This window comes from Anticarsia gemmatalis, chromosome 6, assembly GCF_050436995.1.
Source record: "Anticarsia gemmatalis isolate Benzon Research Colony breed Stoneville strain chromosome 6, ilAntGemm2 primary, whole genome shotgun sequence".
Lineage (NCBI taxonomy): Eukaryota > Metazoa > Arthropoda > Insecta > Lepidoptera > Erebidae > Anticarsia > Anticarsia gemmatalis.
The window spans coordinates 5034611-5053229 of NC_134750.1; the positions used below are offsets into that span (position 1 = coordinate 5034611).

The 18619-nt window shown below is 36.9% G+C and overlaps 3 protein-coding genes across 3 annotated transcripts; 1 reads left to right on the forward strand and 2 right to left on the reverse strand.

Annotated features, from left to right (window-relative positions):
- Nucleotides 1–728: 728 nt before the first annotated feature.
- LOC142973569 (bifunctional purine biosynthesis protein ATIC) lies at nucleotides 729–14611 on the reverse strand. The gene is made up of 11 exons (XM_076115406.1): nucleotides 14476–14611; nucleotides 10495–10614; nucleotides 9505–9721; nucleotides 9057–9326; nucleotides 8329–8441; nucleotides 7206–7429; nucleotides 6490–6738; nucleotides 5945–6166; nucleotides 4863–5040; nucleotides 3843–4006; nucleotides 729–1644 (listed from the first exon to the last, which is right to left on the reverse strand). The coding sequence occupies exons 2-11, from the start codon at nucleotides 10514–10516 to the stop codon at nucleotides 1525–1527; spliced, it is 1779 nt and encodes a 592-aa protein (XP_075971521.1). The 5' UTR covers nucleotides 10517–10614; nucleotides 14476–14611; the 3' UTR covers nucleotides 729–1524.
- A 333-nt stretch (nucleotides 14612–14944) lies between these two features.
- LOC142973570 (28S rRNA (uridine-N(3))-methyltransferase) lies at nucleotides 14945–16577 on the forward strand. Its single transcript, XM_076115407.1, has 3 exons — nucleotides 14945–15602; nucleotides 15764–16036; nucleotides 16159–16577. Exons 1-3 carry the CDS (start codon nucleotides 15052–15054, stop codon nucleotides 16550–16552), a joined length of 1218 nt encoding a protein of 405 aa, XP_075971522.1. The 5' UTR covers nucleotides 14945–15051; the 3' UTR covers nucleotides 16553–16577.
- On the reverse strand, nucleotides 16569–18382 carry Rpe (ribulose-phosphate 3-epimerase). The gene is made up of 4 exons (XM_076115408.1): nucleotides 18010–18382; nucleotides 17802–17909; nucleotides 17235–17456; nucleotides 16569–16781 (listed from the first exon to the last, which is right to left on the reverse strand). Exons 1-4 carry the CDS (start codon nucleotides 18244–18246, stop codon nucleotides 16671–16673), a joined length of 678 nt encoding a protein of 225 aa, XP_075971523.1. The 5' UTR covers nucleotides 18247–18382; the 3' UTR covers nucleotides 16569–16670.
- Between the last annotated feature and the right edge of the window lie 237 nt (nucleotides 18383–18619).

The following is an 18619-nucleotide window of genomic DNA, read 5'->3' on the forward strand; positions in this document are numbered from 1 at the left end:
TGACTTCTATTTATTCTGGGAAAATGTATTACTAAGTTAAATAAGTAATCTTTGCTGCAGCATGCGACCGATAGGTTTGCAATGCATTTTATTTATTGAGGTAGGTGTAGGTACCTACTTATGAAATGCAAAATATGTAAAATTATCTGTTCCAGTTCATGAAAAGATGTTGTTTTTAGCCACATGGATCGGGAATCGCTATCTATACTAAATGTATTCTTTGGCCATGAGGTCCCATGATAACTGGATTACAAACTGATTAAATTTTTTAAGGTTATGAAGGCAGATGGCGTCAATTCAGATAAGGAAAAAGTACCTGATTCTTTGTTATGAGTTTGGTTGAGGTAACTGATTTTAACAGTTAACGGTAATAAACCTAAGCGTAAGGTAATTTGGGCCGTTAGATAGCCATTTTTTATTTGAGAGAATGTGTGTAGAATTACTTCTAAAATTTACTGTACCTACTGCAAATGGAAACGCCGGTAGGGTACGCCCTAGAAAGACATACGCAGATCATATAGGTGATGTGTTGCAAAACGTCAGGTGTGTAGTACTCGTAACCGGCGGTCCCTGCATGACAAGGAGGCAAAGGAAGTTTGTAAGGACCGTAGCAATGGGCGCTTTCATTCTCTGCCTACCCCTGTGGGTTAAAGACGTGATTATCTGTATGTATGTTACTTGCCATTTGCCGATTATTTAGGTTCATCAATGCAATAAAATAAAATAAGTTTATTGAAGAAATACTCTTTATTTTTAAATTCTTAAAAATACATGTTTTACAAACAAAATCTATTCATCTCAGAAAGATTTTGATTGTAATTTTGATTACATACGTAAACTTAAACATGGAATGAATTATATCACTGGGTACGATAAAAATATGTAGTTAATTTCATTTAGTGTCTTGTAATAAAATTCATATTCTTATTTGACCAAGAAGATCGAAATATTAAATATATCTTCCCAAAAACTTAACAAGGAAAACAGTACATTTTAAAATTTGTAAAGAAATAAACTCCATAAAAATAACATTTTCTGGAAAATGTATACAGATCAAAAACAAATATCAAAACTTCTGAATAAGTATTGAAAAGACAATAACAAATTATATTTTGTAGGAACAAGAGTATAAAAATATTGGCTCCATGATTTACTGTTTGCTTAATTCTAACTTAATGAGATTGTATTCAAATTATCTTCATTCGAGCTTTTGATAAGTAGCGAGAATTCCTACATCCTAGTAATTGACATTAAAATTAAAAATTACTAGAAAATACGTTTCCTAAAATGCATAGAGTTGTGTATTGTGATTATCTGTCGGTATCGACTATCGACAACCGGCTAGCTATCGAGAAATATTGTACGAAAATCGGATCAGCGCCTCTAGCGGACGTAGTAAGAACTATTTTTGTAGTACATTAAATGTCAAACTCTCGATTCTCGATAGTACCGACTGTAGGTAATCGCGCTACTGATTTTTTAGACTTGGCATGATAGTGTTAGGAAATCAGTCCACCGTTGTACTCAGTGATGGAACAACCTAAGGTTGGTGTGTGCCATAATAATCTTGTGTTCGTTGCAAGCGTCGATGACCTCCTTGTCATTGTTTGAGCCGGAGGGACTGCCGATGTATTCTACGCCACACTGTTAAAAAGAACAAAAACATTGTGCAGTTAACTGTTTAGAACGGCATATTTTGCTAGAAGTACATAATCTTCTTTGATTATTTGTACGTAATTAAGTCAATACAATAGTTCAATTATAGGTTACAAACGCTACAAATACAATGACTAAATATTGATAGCATGTGTAATCCTTGGACGTTGATGGCAAAATGCTGACTCCCTTTTACTAACATTCTAGATTACAAGTTCCCAACAGGGCGATGCCGGTCCTAGTGGACACTGGGACTTTCTGCGAGTGGCGGTACCGGGTCCAAAGACAAATGAATAAATAACACCAAAAGCATTTCATGCAAAATGCAGGGGCCGAAACAAGTTCCAAGGTCGAAAATACTGATTTTACTGACCAAAAATTCAAAAATACTGACTAAATACTGACTATTTCTTAACCGTTTTTTGAATGGTGTGAAATAAAAAAAAATACAGTCGAATTGAGAAGTCAAAATCCTTTTTTGAAGTCGGTAAAAAAGCCTTTTTTCGGTTATTGGTCTCCACCATCCCCATAGTCAACCAGCACCGCCTTTTTATTGTGTTAAAACGCTTTGTTAGTAACGTTTTAAATCAGGTCTTAAGAATTTTCAATCAGGTCTTACGAATTTTCAATCAGGTCTTACGAATTTTCAATCAGGTCTTACGAATTTTCAATCAGGTCTTACGAATTTTCAATCAAGTCTTAAGAATTTTCAATCAAGTCTTAAGAATTTTCAATCAAGTCTAAAGAATTTTCAATCAAGTCTTAAGAATTTTCAATCAGATCTTACGAACTTTCAATCAGGTCTTACGAATTTTCAATCAGGTCTTACGAATCTTTGATCAGGTCACTTGTCCTGACGCGAGTTTAGAAGTTCCAAAAAACCAATTCCGAAAAAAGTGCGCAACGGCGCTTAAGAATTTTCACTTCAAAAATATTGATTTCAAAAAAATAGTACATTTTAATTTGCTATTCTTCAATACATGTATACAACGTGTCCCAAAACTCAACGTCAAAACGAAAACCTGAGCTAGGCCGAGTTGTGTTGGCTCTCAAAAAATAATTTAAAAAAATCTATCCCGTGTAGTTTAAAAATGACAACCATTTTTGTAAAATTGCCACCCTCTGATGAGTTAAGTCTACTGTGGCATCAAATGACTTCTTTTCTAGTTCTTTTTTTATGTGGAGTATTCTTAAGTAACGCTCCTACAAAATTCAATTCATTATTTGCACACAACTTCATTGGAATATCAAAAAATATCCCTTTTATGGCGAACTATGCCGTGAAAATAATTTCATCACTCAACTTTGACAGTCTGCCCTGAAAAATTATTGTACTACGCTTTTTCGGCATGTACCTCCAAAAGTTGGCGCATTTAATGGGCTTTCGAAAATGGTATACCACTTACTAAATTATTTCATAGACGATGAGAAAATAAAAAAATCTTAAGATAGTCGTTAAATTTAACGTATTATTAGTTCGTCATAAAATTTTGGGAAAGTTTTGCAAACACCAATGTGCAAATAATGAATTGAATTTTGTAGGAGCGTTACTTAAGAATACTCCACATAAAAAAAGAACTAGAAAAGAAGTCATTTGTTGCCACAGTAGACTAAACTCATCAGAGGGTGGCAATTTCACAAAAATGGTTGTCATTTTTAAACTACACGAGATAGATTTTTTAAAATTATTTTTTGAGAGCCAACACAACGGCCTAGCTCAGGTTTTTGTTCTGACGTTGAGTTTTGGGACACGTTGTATGTTACGTAGATCATCCACATAATATCGAGCATCCATAGCAACCCTCTGATATAATTACTGGGCAAATCGAGAATGTAAGATTGGCCAACAGCAGAGGAAAACAAAAAAAAAATCGTTGAGTTTGGAAAAATACTGACTATACTGACCGATTTACGAAAATACTGACTTTTACTGACCAGGTCCAAAAATACTGACTTTTACTGACTTTACTGACCTGTTTCGGCCCCTGAAAATGTTGCCAAGACGACCACATAAGGTTTGCCCTGTGCAAAAGAAATCAGATCTAATGTAGAGCCAAGCTTCTGAATCTAAACGGCCAAATTCTACCGACCCCAATTTTACAAATTCTACATATTAATGAAAATGTATTTACAATGATTTTTAACGCGGGATACAAATTCGATTGAAATCTGTTAAAGAAACAAACCTGTACAGCTCTGTCGATATTGTCTCTGAAGGGGAAGAACGCGTCGGAGGCGAGGGCGACCTGGTCCATCTTGCTGGTCCACTCTTCGCGCTCCTTGTCCGTCAGCAAGGCGGGCGCTGGCCCGTCGAACAAAGTGTTCCATTGCTCTAGCGGCAAGTCTGAACCTGTACAACAAAATAGTCATCTGTTTCTTATGTTGTTAAAATGTTATCCCAACTATGACTGTTTACATTTAGAATGAAAACGCTTTTACAACAGATCTTATTTATAAACTAGCCGACCCGCGCAACTTCGCTTGCGTCACATAAGAGAGAATGGGTCAAAATTTTTCCCGTTTTTGTAACATTTTTCGTTGCTACTTCGCTCCTATTGGTCGTAGCGTGATGAAATATAGCCTATAGCCTTCCTCGATAAATGGACTATCTAACACTGAAAGAATTTTTCAAATCGGACCCGTAGTTCCTGAGGTTAGCGCGTTCAAACAAACAAACAAACAATCAAACAAACAAACAAACTCTTCAGCTTTATAATATTATAGTATAATATTATAGTATAGATAAAGTTCTTCTAGCCGACTTCCCGCTATTTGATTATCACATGAGATTATAGTGTGTAAGTAAGTATGTATACTTTACACAAGTGCACTATTATCTAGTCCTTTGTCTTTATCGTCCCTCCGTGTTACAGAAAAACTCAGAAACCACTTTTTGATCCGGCCTGAGACATTTACGCGGCAGTCGCATACACTGGATGACCGCATTGTGGTATTTAAGCTGAGAGTGAGTTATTTGAGATTAGTCGTTGAGTCATTTTAACTGTCTTCAGGCGGCTAGAATAACTTTGACACTAAGTTGAACCATAACCATATAAGCAATGAATAGATACAGTATAATAGTATAGTGTGGGGTTACAGTGTAGTATACACTACAATATAGTAGTAAAAAATGGGGGAGGCATTTCCCAGCAGTGGGACAGTACAGGCTTACTAAAAAAAATGATAGTATGTAGGTGTGTACAGACCGACGGTGCCGTTGACGTAGTTGTCGATGGCGTTGGACTGCACGGCGCGGGTGACGCCGGGCCGGAAGCGGAAGGCCAGCACGCGCGGGTGGCGTCGCATCCACCACAGCGTGGCCTTGCCGCCCGCCAGCCGCGTGCAGTGGATGCGCGACTGTTGGCCCGCGCCGATACCCACCACCTGCACCACATTATAATTATTACTAGAGGCCGCCCGCGACTTCGTCCGCGTGGAAACCCTTCTCGTGTAAATCCCAATCCCTCGAGAAACTCCGGGATAAAAAGTAGCCTATTTGTTATTCTGGGTCTTCAGCTACCATTATACCAAATTTCATTGTAATCGGTTCGGTAGTATTTGCGTGAAAAAGTAACAAACATCCACACATACATACATGCATTCTCACAAACTTTCGCATTTGTAATAGTAGTAGGATAAAACACTTACCCCCCGTTTCTGAGTACATTGCTATTGAATAGACAAGCTACCGCTAAATGTACCTCGGAATCCGGGGGTTAGACGAATGGTATAAGTTTGTACCTCCCACGCAAGTGGTTGCAGGTTCGAGCTCAATGCAACACACCAATGGCTTCGAAGAAATGTGTGTATAAGAAATAATTATCACGTTCTAACGGTGAAATAAAACAGTGTGATGCAACCTTGCATGCCTGAGAGTTCTTTAGAATAGTTTTTGAAGATATGCAAAGTCCCCAACCCGCAGCAATTGGCCAACGTGGTGGACACAAGGACTAACCCCTCCCTCATTACGGGAGGAGACCCTTGCTCAGCAGTAAGAAAGTAAATGGATAAATTTATTTTATTTTAACTTTTATTTTTGTACAGTAGGTACAGTTGTACAGTTCATTCTGTACAGTCGGTACCATACTGTCGATAATAATCGATAATATAAAATGTACTGCAAAAATTGTTCCCACGGTGCCCGCTAGAGGCGCTGATCAGATTGAATGTGTAAATTTGATATTACTATATTGCTACATTTCAACATAGCAGACTAAAGTGTAACTTAAAATTGAGTACCGTTCGAATGCACGGCTAACAGTGTTAAAATTTCCGTATATTTGTTCACCTGTCCATCACGAGCGAAGCACACGGAGTTACTCTGCGTATATTTGAGTGCAATAGTCGCGACGATGAGGTCTCTGACGGCGTTGGGCGGCAATTGTTTCTTGTTAGTCACAACGTTGGTGAACAGATCCGGCGTGATCTTAGCATCGTTGCGTCTCTGCTCAAGAGTGAGACCGAAGATCGTCTTCTGCTCCATTAGATCGGGCTCGTAGTTGGGGTCCATCTATTCGAGATAATAACATTATAGGTATATTATCAACTATTTTTTTTTAAACGACACCGACTGATTGAATGTAGTTAATATGATGTATTACATTATCATGTTCCTCCTTACATGTTTTTGGTAGAAGGTAGTCGATAAAGGACATGAAATTGTTGTAGGCTGTCAGATAAAGATACCGAGTACTTTTGCATCAACGCGCTTTAAACAAACCGTACATAGTAAAAAGAAAATAGATTGAGTAGTGACTTTTTATAAATTTGATTAATTCTGAGATAATTTGTCAAAATCGCGTGTCTAATAAGATCGCGGAGGGAGGAGTTCACCTGGAGCACGCAGTAGTTGCCGCCCTTCTTCTTGGTGAGCAGCTGCAGCGCCTCGGGCGTGTAGGCGGGTGCCACGATGCCGTCCGACACCTCGCGCGAGATGATGCGCGCCGTGGGCTCGTCGCACGGCTCCGACAGCGCGATGAAGTCGCCGAACGAGCTCATGCGGTCCGCGCCGCGCGCCCGCGCATAGGCGCACGCCACGGGCGACAGCGACGGCAGCAGGTCGCTCACCATGCACACGGCCGCCTGCACCGACACGATTTCATTCAAAACGACTCCCTCGCTAAGAATAACTCTTGTGTCGCGAGAACTTTTACAGACATGTAAACGACGGACACTGAGTACGACCAGACCCGAAACGACTATTTGCGGATCGCACAAATAATTGTTCCGTGTGGCGTGGCGACCATCTTAATCCACCATTATTTTCCACTACATATATTTAGATGTGACGAAACATTTTTTGTACTCCTCTAAAAATACATTACGCGAAGGAGTGTTTGTTTGTGTTTGAGAATTGGAGCTAGAAAAGTTTTAAAAAGAGAGAGGGGGGGGGGGGTAGAAAGGGGGATTGAGGGTAGGGTGGGAAAAAGAAATAGGGAGAAAGATAGAGCAGAAATATTTATAATAAATGCGGGATAAGGTTGTGGATAGAACGAAGAACGTCTCTTTTCGAACAAAATGAATCACTGTCTAGTGTATTTAAATATTACCTCCTCCTCAGTGAGAGGGATTCCCACGGCCGCTCCGGCGGGTGACACGTGTTTGAAACTAGTGGCTGCCGGGAGCCCTAAGGCTTCCTTCAGCTCCTTGACGAGCTGCCAAGCGTTGAGGGCATCACACAGGTTGATAAAGCCCGGCGAGCCGTTGAGTGTGGTGAGTGGCAAGCGGTCGCGAGTTGTGAACACTTGCGCTGGTTTCTGGTGTGGATTCATACCTACGAACAGATTATGGTTATAAGTAGTGAACTGTAGCTCGATTCTCTATTACTATTGACTACCGACAACCGGCTAGTTATCGAGAAATTTGGCATGAAAATCTGATTAGCGCCTCTGACGGGTGACGTAGAAACTATTTGGACAGTACATTCTAAATGTCAAAATTCCGATACTCCGATACGATAGCAAGCCGGTTGTCGGTAGTCGATAGTGGTAGAGAATCGAGCTACAGGTAGACTAAAATCAATGGTACAAAAAAGTTTACCTAAATATTGCGAATAGGCTACTATCAGGGAAAATCCAAATTGCCTAATCCTTAAAAAAAAGGGTTTAATTTAAACTTTGTAATCATTTTCCGTACACTTGCTATTAGAAGATATTACTCAATATATTTAATAGTTGAAATGTCCTATCGGAGATCATGTCACGAAGGGTCAAGAGGGCTTAACCTATATAATACTTTTTGGCGATGATGATATGTAAATTAAGGCAGATACGATATTTTAAGGAAAATTAAGGATTATTTAGTACGATTACGCGATTTAAATATATATAACTCAAATATGACTGACTGACTGACAGTCAGGTTTCGGTTTCTGAGGTTTTTTAGCGGTAGTTTATATATTCAATAGTGTTTAAACTCATACAAAAAAACAGTTTGAAGAGATAAACTACCACTAAATGTGCCTCAGAAACCGGTCAATAGTAATCTTTCAACGCACAGTCCAAACCATTGGACGGATCGGGCTGAAATTTGGCATGCAGGGTTTTGTATCAATTCTACCCAATAGGGGCTAAAATAGGGGATGAAATTTTGTATAAAAATTAGGTTCTAAGTCACAACCCACGCGGACGAAGTCTCGGTCGAAATCTTTATTATAAAGGTTAGTTTACTTACCGTATCTGAGGGTTAGTTGAGATTCTCCAGCGGAGTACTGGCGGCGGAAGTAGTCTGAGATAGCGAGGTCGTACTCCGATGTATGAGTGAAGGCTTTCAGTGCCAGAGTTTTCCTTCAAACATAACATACATTCATGGATGGCAATAGTTGGCTTGTTAACAATAAAAACAACTTATAGAGAAACCGATATCTGTTACCTTAAACATGTCCAAATATTTTAAGAAAGACCTGTCAATATTTAATGTTTTTTGAACTAGGTAAACATGAAAGCTATAGATAAGCAAATAGTCAGATAAGAATAGGAAGGTAAAAGTCCAACAAATAGTGGTTGTTTTCTAGGCAAAATAACTATTAATGATTAACTTAATAGTATGAAACATTGTAAAGAATTGTGAAACGCACTTGTGTAGGTACTGAAATAGCCCCCAGTTTCTGAGGTACATTAAGCAGTAGTTTATTTATTCGATAGTGTTAAAACTCATACAAAAAAACGTTATTGAATAGATAAACTACCCCTAAATATACTCAGAAACCGGGCATAAATTGTTTAGTATTTATTTGATATAATATAGTCGACTGAATAAGCAACCTAATGAAAGACTCTATCTTAATATTTAAGCCGCGCATCAACAAACTATATTTTTTATTTTTTGCAACCATGCCCCAGACAGCTACATCAAGGGAGCACGCAAGTTTCGAAAATGTTACTTAAATTACGAAAACTTACCTTGTTTCTAAAGAGGTCTGTTTGTTTTGTTTCAGCTCTTCGATAACTTTATCATAGTCATTGGGGTCGCAGATCACGGTGACTCTATCGTGGTTTTTGGCTGCGGCCCTCAGCAAGGTCACACCTCCAATGTCAATGTTCTCGACTGCATCCGCAATGGTCACGCCGGGCTTAGACACAGTCTGTACGAACGGGTACAGATTACATACGACCACGCTGATCATGTCGAACTTCTGACGCTTCATGTCCGCCTGGTCAGAATCTGTGAGCCTGTAAACATTTCACCGTCGAAATAACTGTAGAAGTAATAAATAAGGTTGGACGATCAAGGCGCCCAATCTGACGTATAGTCTGTGGCAATAAAACATTATATGAACTATGAATCAACTCCGAAAGTAGGTAAGGTCTAAACGGTAACTACTTTTAAAAGGTTATAGGGATAGCTAACCTAGACAATATTCCGGCATGCACAGCCGGGTGTAGGGTCTTTACACGGCCACCCAGCATTTCAGGAGCCTTCGTGATGTCCGACACTTCGGTGACGTTGAAGCCAGCGTTGCGAAGCGCGGTCGAGGTGCCCCCACTGGCCACAAGACCTAGGCCAGCATCGGACAGGCATTTTGCCAGAGGCAGGAGACCTGCTTTATCTGACACACTGAGAAGAGCTGCGGACAAATGAATACATACTTTTTTGTAGATCCATGTAACTGAAGCAGCTTACTACCTACTCATTTAAATATTTAATAAACATTATTTGAAGATAAAAAATACATCTACTTTATACCAAAATATTTACTGATTTATGTATTCTATTAGAAATTGTTGGGTAACGCAAATTTTTGGTATAATAATCTTATTCTTGCAACAGTGCGCTGTGGTGTCTTATATACTGAACGCTTATAGGGAAGAAGTTTAATTCTGGTTAAAACTAAAACAGATACATCAAATCATTAATTATAATTGGCCATAGTTAAACGGAAAGGATCCAACCCACACTATGGGTAAAATGAGTTATGTACACCAAAACACTCCTTGAAGTTAAAATTTTAATATCACGAAAACAATCCAAGTAAAATTCAAACCCACCATGAAGTTATAGTCCTGAGTTAGTCCCCAAAGTTAAAGTGATCTGAACTTAAAAGTTAAATATCTCGAAACTACGTCTGTGTGGGTTGGATCGTTTCCGTTTAACTATGGCCAATTGTAGTAGCGAAATCGGTCTTTACACTCGCTTTCACAACTACTGAATAGTCTCACTAAATATCTATGAGAGGGCTCATCAGACGAATTTTTGAAAGTTTTTTTTCATACAATTGCTGTTTATTTTGCAGATAATATAATTTATCTAAACTGTGAAACTAGCACCAAGTATGTGTAAGTTTTTTAATCTAAGTTATATGTCGTATAAAATTATCTTTATAAATATGAGGTCACTTACCTAATTTTCCATTGGCTGCCATGTTGTCGGTGTGAAAGTCTCTATTGTAATGAATACAGGAGATAATTGTTCCCAGCGAGCTTATTATAACTTCGTACACTTGACCTTTTACAGGGGTTCCTGATAACAAGACAATCTTGTTTACCACTTGATTAGGGTTGACAGACATTATTTTTTTTGTAGTTTATATTAGGCTCATATTGTTATAGACTTGCTACCCACATATTCGAATCGGCACTTATCGGCTTAGCTGGGCGACAAAACCGAATATAAGTGGATTAATGTTCGGCAAAAATGCCGCTCTACATCGCCGCGTCTGCGTGTTTAAGCAGAATTGTGACGATCAGTTTCAATAGAACTTCCCGATCGGCATAAGCCGAACAAGTGCAGAAATTGCTTTGAGTCGGTTTAAAATAAAATAAATAAAAATAAATTTAACCCATTAATGTCCCACTGCTGGGCAAGGGTCTCCTCCCGTAATGAGGGAGGGGTTAGGCCTTGAGTCCACCACGCTGGCCAAGTGCGGGTTGGGGACTTTGCATGCCCTCAATAAATGTATTAAACAAATTTTAGGCATGCAAGGTTTCCTCACGATGTTTTCCTTCACCGTTGGAGCATGTGATAATTATTTCTAATACACACATAACTTCGAAAAGTCATTGGTGTGTTGCCTCGGATTCGAACCTGCAACCACTTGCGTGGGAGGTGTCAACTTATACCACTCGGCTATCACTGCTCTATATATTTTTTTTTTTGAGTCGGTTTGGGGTTCAATAATTATTGCCGAACGGAATAGGTAAGTGTGTAGCAAGCCTCACAGTCCGACCACGTGGACTACGTGAGCACGTATATTGTTTCCATGTGGGAATCAAATCTTTCAAACTTTATTTCATGGAGATAGTAGTGTGGCAAACTATTTTTATCCTACAATCCTATGTGTTCGCGTCTATTTGACCTAAACGAATAACTGACTTTTGGTTTTAAAAAAAATGAATGTTATAGCAACCCTTATATTGAACGGTATCGTGATGTAAACAGCACAGTTATTGCTCTGCGACAAACATTATTTAAAATTGAACAAACAAAGTTTTGTAATATTCCGATAACATCGCGCGATCTTTCAACTGTATTGACGTTCAGACAAAATCAGTATAATGTTTATTACATCATAGGAATATGACAATATGACAAACCTAGGTAGGTATCTGATCTATTAACAGAAACTCGCATTTTTTTACAATAGAGCGTGTGAAGAGTTTCGTAGCAGTTTTTGAAACTTGATGAGGGATGCAAATAATGTTATTTTTATATACCTATTTGATTAAATATGTGTATTTTTATTTGATGCTTTGCGAAGATCATACCTACCTACCTACGGCGTAGGAGACCCATGTATACGTATATTTTTACCTATAACTGTTTCCTTGTGGAGCAAACATTTAGTCATTTACGGGAAAAATCGCGTTGTGAAAAGTCCATTCGAACGTAGTCGCGGACATACGTGTTAGTAAAGATTTCAAGAGCAATTTAAGTGATATGAAATGATCAATGACGCATGATCACTGAAAAAAATGTTATCAACTTTTAATTAATTGTTTATCTCAACAGAATGACATTAGCAATATTAAAAAAAAATACGTTTAAAACAAATAGATCGACTTGGTCATCGAATGACCGCGCCAAGGTTTGCTTAACTCACAGATCGTTTACCGATTGGTGAGCGCAACTGGCTATGGGCGCCTCAAATATTTTTAGGTAATAGATAATTCGTTTAAATCATCACCTAACTTTTCTTCCAACTATGTTGGAGTCGTCTTCCAGCCTTACCGACTGCAGCATTAACAATGTTGGCCCCATGTAAAGGTGCGAGCCTATTGCAATTTGCCGGCACGTTATCAAACCTCGTGCTACTATAGGGAAACACCCATTTAAAGAAAATTTGAAAAAGCAATAGTACTTTGCTCGACCCGGGATTCGAACCTGAGTTTTTATTACATTTTTGGCATTTCGAATATGGCAAGCAGGTAGTTCTAGCTAGTCTAGTCATGTAGGTTATTGTAGGCGTGATTTTTTGGTAGGTAGGTAGGTACCTACCTATAACTCGTCACGAATCCACTTTATTTAAAGTTTATTCAAATTAGGTAGGTATCTCAAGCTTTTCAAAATGGGTGATTTTGAAAACTTGGTTATAGGTAGGTACCTACCTACCTTCTGTACTAACACATCCAATATGAATTTGGATAACATTTCTATTTGGACCGCTATACTCCGGTCAATTTAGACATTTGACCCACGACAAATTCAGGGGAAGCTGAAAATTCTTAAAATTGTTTAAATTATAATTATAAACATTGTCTTAAAAGTCCCAACCGATCCCATGTAAGGAAAAAATTTTAGCGGGGTAATAAGGTCCAAAAAATTAGTTTTTCGCGATTTTCTTGAAAACGGTAAGTTTTATCGCAAAATTACCCCAGACATAATTTGTAGATCAGGGAATTTCCTATAAAAAAGGTTTCAATATTTTTTTCCCTAAAAGCCACCGCTTCTGAGATATAACGATGCAAAACCTCTGGAAAAGGATTATGTATTGAGAACCATTCCAAAAGTTTTCGTAAGTCTTTAGCATCTTTTTTTACTCGTGAATCACTTGCATCAACATGCTGCTCGGTCGTATCCATCCTAACATTAGCCAGATCTTCTAATTTTTCACAAACTGTATTCATTGCATGCATACTATAAACCCATTTACTTATGACACTCTGTTTTGTGCTTCTTCCTCGAGCAATACCTCCATCTGTCTTCATAGCTTTCATCATAGACTGCTCAATTACCATGTCCGTTGAAGTGCCACAGCTTAATTTGTCTGAACGTCTCACAGTGAAGAATCCTTCAGAAATTTTTTTATAGACTTCAGGATCTATGAAATTCTCTAATTGTAGCATATCCTGCAAGTATAGGTGTGCAGACTTAGCATACGGAAAATGTCCAGACGCGTGAAAGTAAGGAAGCATTTCTTTGACGCAGTTTAAATGAGTTTTCCAATCCCCCATAGGTTCAGCTCTTAAAAACTCTTTAAGAATTGAAACCATATAAAAATATTGAATCCAAAGTTTCGCTGTTGGTCCTCGTTCCTCATAATCCTTAAGTTTTTGATTCAGTTTATTAAGTAAAGCTCCAGATATTTCATCATTTTCAATATCATTGTATGAAAAAATTTTATCTACTATATTTTCGATATTAATTATTAAATCAGCATCCATGATGTCATCGATTTCAACTTCTTTTAATATTATAATTGCTAAAGCAAGTTGAAGTAGTGTATGAGTGTATTATGACGCTCGCAATTTTTTGCATCGTTATATCTCAGAAGCGGTGGCTTTTAGGGAAAAAATTATTGATACCTTTTTTATAGGAAATTCCCTGATCTACAAATTATGTCTGGGGTAATTTTGCTTTATCGCAAACTTACCGTTTTCAAGAAAATCGCGAAAAACTCATTTTTTGGACCTTATTACCCCGCTATTTTTTTTTCCTTACATGGGATCGGTTGGGACTTTTAAGACAATGTTTATAATTATAATTTAAACAATTTTAAGAATTTTCAGCTTCCCCTGAATTTGTCGTGGGTTTACTGATTTTTTGGTCTAATTTGACCGGACTACTAATGTTCATGAGTTTTCATAGAATGAAAAAAAAAACCCGACCGCGTGTTATTAGGTAGGTACAGGGATCTATCAAATAAATATATCTACACATACGAGACATTTCAGATCTTAATGCAATGAAATAGTATGTAACGCAGATATTTTGTCGGTAATTCGTATCTCCGAAATATCTACATAACTAATAATTTGATAGTTTGACTAAAATGATAATGGCTATCATAGAAGTTCGAAATACCTAACCTCATAAACAAACTAAAACTTTTTTATCGATATATACCGTAATAAGCTTGTATGAATTAAACATAAACACGTTTACCTTTAAACTACAGCGATCACTTTATGTAAAAGATCAATATATAAATTTAAATTAAATTTACATGAAGATAAAAGGTGTAAAGAAACTCACAAAGACACAAACTGATAAAAAAGAAAACAACAGTGTTGTGATGATACAGATAACAAAAATAAGTCCTCAATTATTGGTAGTTTATTCTACTAAGCAGTTTAGTCGACTCAGAATTCTTTAATCAAATAATTCAATATTCAAATACAATATCCCATATTATACTACTACTAGTCAAAAACAAACAATAAATCAATATAAAATAAATATAATTGTGTTTAAATCTATTAATTAAAGTTTAATAGGTACTAATTACTGAATATAAAGACAAATAATAATATAATTTATAAATACGACTCGTTATGCCACTCGTGAACTCGATGGTATGTTGAATGATATTAATTCAACAATATTACTATTCTGACAAACCCTATATGTCACATTGTAAAAAGTTGAAATGTTGACATTATCGATGTAAAATGCATGGTTAAGTTAGTTTGGTTATGTTATGTTGATAAAAACAGTAAAATAACTATACAATAAACAGCTATGTCTCAACCAGAAGCTCCGAAACCTCCTGGCAAAAGTTGGCGAGAAATAAATCAAGAAAGGAAGGCTCTTAAACGGCAACGCAATGAGGAGAAAATAGTTAAGCGTGAGAAAAGGGTCGCACTTGAGCGTGAGACTGAAGCTAAAGTACAAGAGGAAATAGAGCGGGAAAAAAAATATGCTGAAATTTCGACTGTTAGTATAGCTATTCCAGGCTCTATATTGGAGAATGCTCAGTCTGCCGAATTGCGCACTTATTTAGCTGGACAAATAGCTAGAGCTGCTTGCGTGTTTTGTATTGATGAAGTGATTGTTTTTGACGACATCGGCGACAAAATAAATACAAAGAAGTCTAAATTAGAAGACGCTGATGGTGTTAAGGTAGCTCGCAAAAGTTGTGTTCAACTGGCGCGTATTTTGCAATATTTAGAGTGCCCTCAATATTTGAGAAAACATTTCTTCCCACTTCATAAAGACTTAGAATTTGCTGGATTACTGAACCCTCTAGATGCACCACATCACTTGAGGATGTCTAATGACTTTCAATTCAGGTGAGGATATGTGAAAACTAAGCCTTTGTAAATAGGTTAAAAAGTCATTATCTATCTATATATAAAGCATCACCTATCATTCTACTGTTAATAACTAACTAACATTATTATATGTTGTGACTGTCATGCATCAATAAATTCTTTTTTGGTTTATATTTCAGGGAAGGCATTACTATGAACAAAAAGGTGAAGCCAGGCAAAGGGTCTCAGGTTAATGTAGGTCTCTTACAAGATGTTTCTACAGACAAACTGCTGAACCCTGGTATCAGGGTCACTGTGAGAATGCTGCCTACACAAGAAGGAAGTAAAAAGTTCAAAGGAAAGATTGTAAGCCTTACTACACCAAGAGCTGAGACAGGCGTCTACTGGGGCTATACTGTTAGAATTGCTAACAACTTAAGTCAAGTCTTCACACAGAGTCCTTATAAAGATGGGTATGTAATATGTTTTGTATTCTAACTAATCTATGGTCTTTCAACAGCTTTGTTTACAAAATAGTTTTAATTGCATTTTGCATTATTGTTGACAAACTACTCACTGTTATAACTCTTTTCAGGTATGACTTAACAATTGGTACATCTGATAAAGGAACACCTATAAATGACCTACCAACCAAACAACTTAAATACAATCATGCTCTCATTGTATTTGGAGGCTTACATGGAATTGAAGCAGCTTTGGAGAGTGATGAACAAGTACAGGCAGAGGATGCCAGTTTGCTCTTTAACCACTATGTTAATGTACTTCCCAATCAAGGGTCTCGGACAATAAGAACTGAAGAAGCAGTACTGATTGCCTTATCAAGTCTACAAAGTAAACTACAAGCTATCAATGAACCAATGGTTTTTTCAGGCACTGGTATTGCAGTCAGTTCATCATTTCCCATAGCTAAAGTGCAATCTGAAAATATTACTGCAGACAATAGTTTAGATTTAAGCAGATTTGACTAATAAAATAACAACAAAAAATGTTTTGATGATTTTATTTAGAAAACCCTTAAAACAATTTTAACCCTTAAAACTAATGGAAGACTCCAGTATCTGTATTGTGTAGTTGGAATGTGTTGAGTTATTGTCTGTCAATAGCTTCTTGTACTGTACTTCTAAGTAGTTTGATTGTTGCTGCTTGATCAGCGGCTCCAATGACTGCTGTTCCAGACACTATCATGTTAGCTCCTGCCTATAAAGAGAATAAAACAGATTATAAATACTGACTTACTGTGAGTCGGACTTGTGAATGTGCTTTGTTAAAAAAAAAACTAGTTGTATTTGTTAATTTCTTATCAGTATACATTGACTGTGACCTGATAAACCTGATCTGTGTTAAGTATTGAAACAAATAACATACTACACTTAATATTAGTAGGTCACAAGTTTCTACAATTAAATGCAAAAATATTTTAACCCTAATGTCCTACTAGTTGGCAAGGATCTTCTCCCGGAATGAGGGAGGGGTTAGGCCTTCAGTCCACCACATAGGCCAAGTGCGCAAGAGGCTTTGCATATCCTGAAGAAATGTTCTAAAGAACTTCCAGGCATCTAAGGTTGCATTACAATGATTTCCTTTACTGTTGAAACAAGTAATAATTATTTCTGAAAAACAACAAGACTATGATATTTTTATATAACTTACATTAGCACAGCAGCTTATAGTGGAGGGTCCAACCCCACCATCTACTTCAATGTTCAGCAATGGATAGTTTTTTCTTAAATGTTGTACTTTCACCATTTGGTTCTCCATAAACTTCTGTCCCCCAAACCCTGGTTCTACCGTCATAATGAGTACCATATCTGACATAGAGATGTATTTTTCAACTTCGGAAACTGGTGTTCCTGGCTTGATAGCTAGTCCTACCTGTAAAATATTGTAATAGAATTAAATATTTACATATTTATTAGATTCGGAGTGGCACTGTTGGTAGTGTCTCCAAATGATATTCCAGTAGTGTATCCAGATGAGGTCTGGGAAAATGTTACTCTTCTTTAAAATTAATATTAGAATATTTTCTATAGTAGCCCAGACTTTGGTAATGTACCCAATAAATAGCAATAGGCCCTACCTATTGCATGAGATTAACATTGATAATGACAAAACGGTTGAATTTTATACTTTGACCTAAACTTCTAGATACAGGCATAAAATCATGTTTGTTTAAACATTATAGGGGCTGATAAATAAAGACTATAAATATGTTCTCACCTTCATTCCACTTTCTTTTATCTTTCTACAAACTTCTGCTACATTATCAACTGGTTCAATATGGAATGTATACTGATCCACTCCAGCATCAGCCATCGGCACTATCCACTGGAAATACACGGTTACCATTATTGTAATTATTCTTTATTTAATAACAATTAAAATTGTATTAACCTAAATTATTAGAAATTAAACATAAATAACTGACCTGCTCAGGTTTCGAAACCATCATATGAGTCTCAAAGAACACATCTTTGATTTTGTTACGAAGGCATTTCACTACTGGATGACCCAAGGTTAGATTAGGAACGAAATGCCCGTCCATAACATCTAAATGCAAATAATCAGCACCATTGTCCAGTAGTTTTTGTGATTCTTCGTAAAGTCTTGATAAATCTGAGTTAAGAATTGAGGGACCGATCATAGCCTGTAAACGACGTGCCATTTTGATTTTAGCTACTAAGAATAATAGCTTTACTGCTCAATGTTTAATTAGAAATAACCGAGACGGCTTGAGGTTATCTTTAGCCGATAACACAAGTTGCAAAACTTAACAAATAAAACAAGTGACATCAACTGTCACGCAACTTTGTTTTGTAAATCCAAGTTTGAAGTTAGATGAACCGTTTCAGAATACGTAATATTCATATGGAAGCATTCTATTGTTTCATTAAAAGACGTAAAACAATTTTTTTGCCAGTATTTTTATTTAATCCAATAATTAAAATATAATATTATTACGCTTTAAACAAACGAGATTTTCATATTCTATTATTTGATTCCAATACGTTGTTTGCTATGCACGAGTTGCGGTAAAT